Raw genomic sequence first — 7,500 nt, forward strand, 5'->3', positions numbered from 1 at the left:
TTCTTGAAGAGATGAGTTTTGAGCCTGCGACGAAAGATGAGTAGCGACTCTGCTGTCCTGACATCAGTGGGCAGTTCATTCCACCACTGCGGGGCCAGGATAGAGAAGAGCCGTGACCATCGATCGACCGCAGGGGCCTCGGAGTGACGGGGCAACCAGTCGCCCCGAGGTAGCAGAGCGTAGCGGTCGGGAGGGGGTGTAGGGTTTGACCATGGCCTGGAGGTAGGAGGGGGCTGTTCCTTTCATTGCCCTGTAGGTTAGCGCCAGAGTTTTAAACTGGATGCGAGCCGCTACAGGGAGCCAGTGTAGGGAACGGAGAAGGGAAGTTGTGTGGGAGAACTTGGGGTGAACTTGGGGTTCTCTAACATACACACCAACTGTAGTAACACATACACTAACACACACCAACTAACACACATACCAACTAACACACACAGTAACACACCAACATACACACCAACTAACACACACAGTAACACACCAACACACACAGTAGCACACTATACACCAGCTAACACATACACACAGACACACTCTAACACACCAACTAATATACTGTACACACCAACAAATTCACATGCACACTAACACACACATCAGTACACACACACCAACCCAAACCAACTAATAAGAAACTGTGAGACCAATGAGGGATTTGAACCAAGGTCTCTGCATTAAAAGTATACATTCATAATTAAAGGCCTTGACTAGTTACTTTGGGGAAAGTGCATGTTTTGGTTCTGTGGGGGCCTCACAGATTCTCTCTAACAGAGTTTAGCTCTGAAAGTTTATTCATTGGTGAAGACTCCTAACACACACATACACACACACACACAGCACTCAACCCGGTATGTTTTTCTGATTAACACCAATTATAATGCATCTTAGCAAGCTTTTAAAGATTCAGCCCACCACCTCCATTCCATAACTCCCTGCAATCTGTGAGTCTCGGGGCTGTCAGGATCATTCCCTGCCCTCCTCTCCACCCTGACGCGCAAGCTTTCATCTACATCTTAATTATTCACTATCATATCCGTGAATTAACAGGAGTTTCTGTATATGAATTGGTGCTTAGAAAGAACTCATTAGTGGAGTACCTGAGATGGCCTGCTCAAGGTGTAGCCAAGTGAATCAGTTGTCCTCATAAACCCTGGTGGTGTGAGTCAGCGGTAGTGGTAGCACAAAGCTAGTAAACTTTACTCCTCAAAGGAGCGCTGACAGTCCCTTCCAGAGGGACGTCCCTATTGGCGCAACTGTCAGCGTGTCCGCCTTGCAATCGTAAGAGCATGGGTTCGAGTCCCGCCCTGGACAAGCCCTTAACATGGGTCAAACTGAAAAGAACACAACGCAGACCAGAGTACTACCGTTACAAGTATTTATTGACCTCTTATTTACATAAACAGGTTTTAGTCTATTGATACCTAGGTCTATTTTACAAAGTCACCCTGTGAACAAGCAAGTAATACTGGTGTGTGTGTGCGTGTGTGTGTGTTGTGATACCCGGGCAGAGCAGGTAGGGTAGAGAACAACATGGAGAGCGAGTAAGCGGGCTATTCAGCGCCTCGGTCTGTTAACAAAATGTAAAAAGCCAAAAAGGTCAACAAAAATCTCAGCCGGAGTCCCTCCAACCGGATTTCCTCCGCCGTGCTGCATGGAATCCAGGCTGGGGATACAATGGCTCACTCCTGGAGGGTAGAGAGAAAATGCTAAAGTAGTTTCGCAGTAATGTGAGTGTGTCGACAGCCAGGCTACCTCTCTGTACTCACTGAGTCTCAAGAGTCTGTCTCCCTGACTGGGGTTTGGATGTGTAGTTTGCTCATTAGCTGATTTGCTCCAGCTGGGGATCTCTCAGTCAGGGCCTGATCAGTAGGTCTCCTGCAGCTGGGCGCCAGGGTTGCCGTGGCAACCAGAAAAGGCCAGTAGACACTGTCGACAACCTGGGCACACTGTCCATGGTGCTGAAGTGGCCCTGGGCATGCTGTTACCTGGCCGCGCTGTCCATGGTGCTGAAGTGGGCTGGGGCATGCTGCTACCTGGCCACGCTGTCCATGGTGCTGAAGTGGCCTGGGGCATGCTGTTACCTGGCCACGCTGTCCATGGTGCTGAAGTGGCCTGGGGCATGCTGTTACAAATGCAAATTTTCAATAAGTCTTTGGCATCCCCAAAACATGTCTTTGAGTATTTTTTGCTGAAAATACCACTCAGAATAAGCATTCTAGCATGTCTCTATACCCCTCTGTTGACCATGAGATCAGATTGAGCGGATTGAGCGGATTGAGCGCTTTTTCATATGCAAATGAGCTCAGCTAAGAGCAAGTCGGCAGGCTAGGGAACGAGGGCTGTTGACGGCGCTATGCTACCTCAAATATAGCTGACTAGCCTGGACCATCCACCCTTGATGCCACTGTGACAAATTTCATTGTCCTCTCTCCCTGACTAAACATGATAGTCCCCATGTTTTTATCTCCACGGTGGCATGCTGTTACCTCTAGCTACATTCGCTAGCTAGACACCGCCAGACTATATGACACCATTCGACTACAAACAACAAAAGCTAGATTCTGTAGGCCGAGGGGAATCCAATGATGTCCACTTCTTAACATTGGATCATTTTTAATGACCGCTCGATGAACTAGAAGTCTACCAATTTCATTCCACTGACGTTACTCTAACATACAGTATGATGAGACGAGCATCCAGGTTGAGGCAAAAGGGCAGTTTGTTTGTGTTAGCTAGCTAACGTTAGTACTATATGCAAACAAACATACAGCATAATTACTTACAGTTTCTGCATAATTTCCACGGACAGTTGGTATTGCTTGATTATTCAGAAAGAGTTTATCTGAAAATCCTGCATTGTACTGACCCAGGTGGGAAAAGCAATTGGGCAAAAAAATGGCTAGCACACACTGCCAGTGTTTTGCCAATTTCAGTGCGAACATTGCTATCAAAAATAAAATGTATCCACTCAGCTCTTCTGTCCTTTGAGCTTTGGAGATGATTTGTGTCACTTAGTACATCCAAGAATAGAGCATTTTCCATGCGAAGACATTATGCTTACTAGTGCGACCTGCAAATAATGTCAGCTTTTATAGCCAGGTAAACAAACGCAGGTGATTGGAGGTATTCAGATGGGGGCGGGATTATTATAATAGGTCCCCAACTGTGACGTAATTTTACACGGGGGAGATTTGAATGGCTTGCTGGGACTGACTTTTTTTGTAATATTTTCATTTCGGCAGACCACAACAAAATGACTGGGTTGTTTCACTTTGTGTGTTAGTAGGCCCATCAGAGACTCAAATGTACATGCAAAAACAATGAAAAAGTTAGTTTTGCAAACGTGGACCCCTTTCAAGCGGCATACCAGGTTAACGCTGCTATGCTGTTATTAGCCAGATGTTTGTTCATATTGGGTGTACCTACCTATCGAGTACTTAAGCATTAAGTAGAAATGTATGCGCTATCTAGACACTTTGGAAAATAATGTTATTGTAAAGAGTTGCACTGGTTTCTCATCAATGGTATGGCATTTTTAATGTTCTCTGTATATGTCCTTTGTTTTTTATTTTATTTATAGGTTTATTGATCAGGGACAATGCAGAGAACGTTAGGACACATTATAAATAACATGGCAGAGATGTCTTGTACTGTTTATTTTTTATTGCTTGGTGTAGACCTCTATTAAGTGAGTCTGGAAAAAAAAGTTGAATAGAGTTATGTATGTATGTATGTATGTATGTATGTATGTATGTATGTGTATGTATGTATGTATGTATGTATGTATGTGTATGTATGTATGTATGTATGTATGTTTGTATGTATGTATGTATGTGTGTATGTACAGTATGTATGTGTATGTATGTATGTATGTATGTATGTATGTATGTATGTATGTATGTATGTATGTATATGACTGTGTGGTGTGTCTCAGCCACTGTGCCTCTGGCTGTGGCACTTAGCTACAAAACGCCCAGCTGGGGGAGCTGTGCCTCCCTCCCCTAAAACTCCCCTGGGACTATTGGGCGTTACTCATCATCAGACAACATGTGAAAAAAAAGGAATAATTGATTTGAATTTCTTAAAGTAGTTCTTGTGTGTTTGTTTGTTTTTTACAATGCAGGAAAAAGTGCATCTCTGTTCCATGCCCCTGTCACACAGTGACTTTCTCTCATTCTCTCTCAGTCTCTCTCTCTCTCTCTCTCTCTCTTGCAAAGCCAACATTAATAATACAACTGAACCTTTGATACTGCTTCTAAAAAAAAAAGACCTCCTTTTTGTTGAATATTTTATCTCCCTCTTCTTCAAGCTAGGTTTTTACAATCTCTCAGAGTTACTGGACAGTAAAAGGGCTAATGGGCCACAGGATGGAGAGAAAACAAACAGACTCCAGACATCCTCTTCTCTCTCCCTCTCTCCTCTCTTGTCCTCTTAGCCTTTCCTTCTCCCTCCTCCCCCTCTGTCTCCTCTTCCGTACCTTCCTCCTTCTCACTCTCCTCTCTCTCCCTCGGAGGCTTCTGTGCACCATCTTCTATCAGAGCTATTTCACTACAGTGCCTATTCACAGAGATCTTTTAAAAAGCTATAGATGTGTGTGTGTGTGTGTGTGTGAGAGAGAGAGAGTGTGAGTATGTGTGTGTGTGAGAGAGAGAGAGAAAGAAGGGATAGAGAGAGAGAAAGAGGGGATGCAGGGAGACGATATATATATATAGAGCGGGGTAGAGAGAGAGAGGATGAGAGAGAGAGAAAGAGAGAGAGAAAGAAAGAGAGAGAGATCCTATCGATCATTATGAGCAGCAGGCGGTGACTAGGGAGGGAATGCAGTGTAAGTGCTTACGGAGACGAGGTCTTTTGGTCTGTCGGTCTGAAGCACACTCAGCCCAGCAAAGCTGCAGGTCATCCACGCTCTGTTGAGAGAGGAGAGATAGAGGCGTCCTTCTGTAACACGGAGGGGTACAATGTCACAATGTCCATGTGCTCTCAGAGTCACCGTCTGTCTGGAGGCACTATTTACACACGTTTATATCACAGTCTCTCCTGTGTTAAGCCACCTGAATACAGCGAAACGAGAGGCTATCATATCTATAGCCTACTGTTTAAACTATACATATAGTTATGATTGGTGTACAGTGTCTTAACACAAGCTTTGAGATGGCAGATTTATAACAATGTGTGACATACATGTACATCCGTTTCTGGATGATTATTCTTGTTCAAAGTCTGCATTCATTTGCATAGTACTGTACATGATGTTGATTCTCTGATCCTCTTTCCTGGAGTTTGACATAGTTGGTGAAGTTTGTGGTACAGTAGTTCTTTGTTTGTGTGATTCAGGACCAGTAAGTTGATTAGCTTCAATAATAATAACTTCTCATCCTCCAACCATTTCTCAGCAGAATGAGTTAAGCACCATGTTAGCATTTAAGACTTAAGCCTGAATCCGCACCAATCACGGAGGGGGAGAAATGGATCAGGAGGAGGAGGAGGAGGAGGAGGAGGAGGGGGGGGGGGCGGGACTAGAGTGAGTTGGACCGAGATGCCGTCACAGCCGCTGACAGTCTCATACACTCACAAACACACAGGTGAACAGCACACCGTAGCTTTTCAAAAGCATCCGTCCTCGTTTGATTTCAAGCGGTATAGAGAAACACCCTACTCCAGTGTTGGTGAATGGAGGCAGGTCCACTTGAAGTCTCCCCTGAGAGAAATCGGCCATTTTCTGCTCTCCAACCCGGGCGCTGTGTTGTCTGCACAGAACATACTTCAATCAATCAATCAATCAATCAATCAATCAATCAATCAATCAATCAATCAATCAATCAATCAATCAATCAATCAATCAATCAATCAATCAATCAATCAATCAATCAATCAAAGCTTTATTTGTATAGCGCATTTCATACCCAGAGGCAACACAATGTGCTTTACAGAGAACAAGGGAGGTGGGCATATGACCCACTCTCTACATATTCCATACTTAGACACTATTTTTTTTCCTAGCTGCTGAATTTGCATTAATGATCCAGTACCTTCTGCAAAGTTCAGACACAGATCTTCCACTGTGCCCTGTAGTCACATCGTACTGTACGTGCTGTAAAATGAGCGTGGATACATGAGTGCTCTTTGGGATTATGACAGGATGATTTCTTTCTTTACCCGTCCTATTCAGCCGACCCCCTAGCCTTGTCATGCCTTCCTTCAGCACTGGGCCCAGTTCGTGAAGTGCACTTTCCTTTTTCACTTTAGGTGCCTTTGCTGCAAGTGTCTCCATTTCCTTTGGGGAGAACTGAGGCTGGGTGTAATGAATCATGGCAGCTTAAGTTTTCTTCATGTCCTCCAGGCTTACTGTCTGGACAAGGCAAGGCAGGTTTATTTGTTTGGCACATTTCAGCAACAAGGCAATTCAAAGTGCTTTACACGAGACATTAAAAGTGTCAAGACAAAGTGCAAGAAACATAATCAAATGTCGTAAATCAAAATGCGAAAAAACTGATTATAGAAGGACATTTAAAACAAAATGCAGGAAAAATAAAATAAAAGAATAAAAATTACAGTGCAGTGTACGAATGAATAATTATTTGATTATTTTATTTATTTGACGTCTTGTGGTTACTCTATTCTCTCTTAGTTTTCTTTTCTGCACTAGCCTTTTGAGTGTATCATTTAGTTTGAGATACCAGGAGACTGCAATCCTGAGTTTCATCCAGTTAGAAAAACATGTTATCAGTCTCTGGGCTGCTGTTTCCACCTTGGGGCAGATTGTGTTCTCAGTGGGTGCTCTCTTAACCTCAGGGTCATCCTGTGACCGTGAGGTAGCTTTGAAATCAACTGGCTATTCCTGTTCTTCTTCCCATAGGATCTCTGGACCGTGGAGCCATCTTTAGTTTTTCAATTACTTGTCGGTGGTTTGACCTCTTGTTACCTCATCGGCAGGGCTGGACTTGGATTCAATATACTGTAGTTCCACTGAGACGGTTCAGTTGCATCTCTGATTGCTGCAACTCAGTTGGCAACGATTGTTCTGTTTCTGGAGTGTTCATTGGTTATGTACTGTACTTTAACACAGACTGGCTATCAGTCCAGAACAGGGAACCGTTTAGAGGGAGCTGTAAACTCTTATCCACTCTTATAGCCAATACAACAGCAACAAGTTCCATCCTCGGTATTGTCATTCTGTTGAGGGGTAATACACATCCTTTCCCCATGACAAAGTTAAAATGAAGGCCGTTGTCTTTATTCACAAGTCTTAAATAACGTATGGTTCTATAACCTTGGTCACTGGCGTCTGTGTAATGGCGCAATTGCGTCTGTACTACTGGTTTGAAACTTTGAGGTCTGAGATCTGACTCAGACCAGCTGCCCACCTTAACCATTGCTCACGGATTGAAAAACCTACCTAAACCAGGTAAATGGACTGCACTTATATAGCGCTTTTCCACCTTAGCGGCACTCAAAGCGCTTTACAATGGCCTCTCATTCACCCATTCACACACACATGGC

General features: G+C 44.0%; 1 protein-coding gene across 1 annotated transcript in view; it reads left to right on the forward strand.

Annotated features, from left to right (window-relative positions):
* Nucleotides 1–1,952: 1,952 nt before the first annotated feature.
* pecam1a (platelet and endothelial cell adhesion molecule 1a) overlaps nt 1,953–7,500 on the forward strand; it is a gene marked incomplete at both ends in the record, with an annotated part of 86,308 nt that continues 80,760 nt past the window's right edge. The window contains one exon of the mRNA XM_084448461.1: nt 1,953–2,124. Within this exon, the coding sequence (XP_084304587.1) occupies nt 1,953–2,124 (172 nt within the window). The remainder of the gene's footprint in view (nt 2,125–7,500) is intronic.

The sequence above is a fragment of the Borostomias antarcticus genome, assembly GCF_949987555.1.
Source record: "Borostomias antarcticus genome assembly, chromosome: 14".
Taxonomy (NCBI): domain Eukaryota; kingdom Metazoa; phylum Chordata; class Actinopteri; order Stomiiformes; family Stomiidae; genus Borostomias; species Borostomias antarcticus.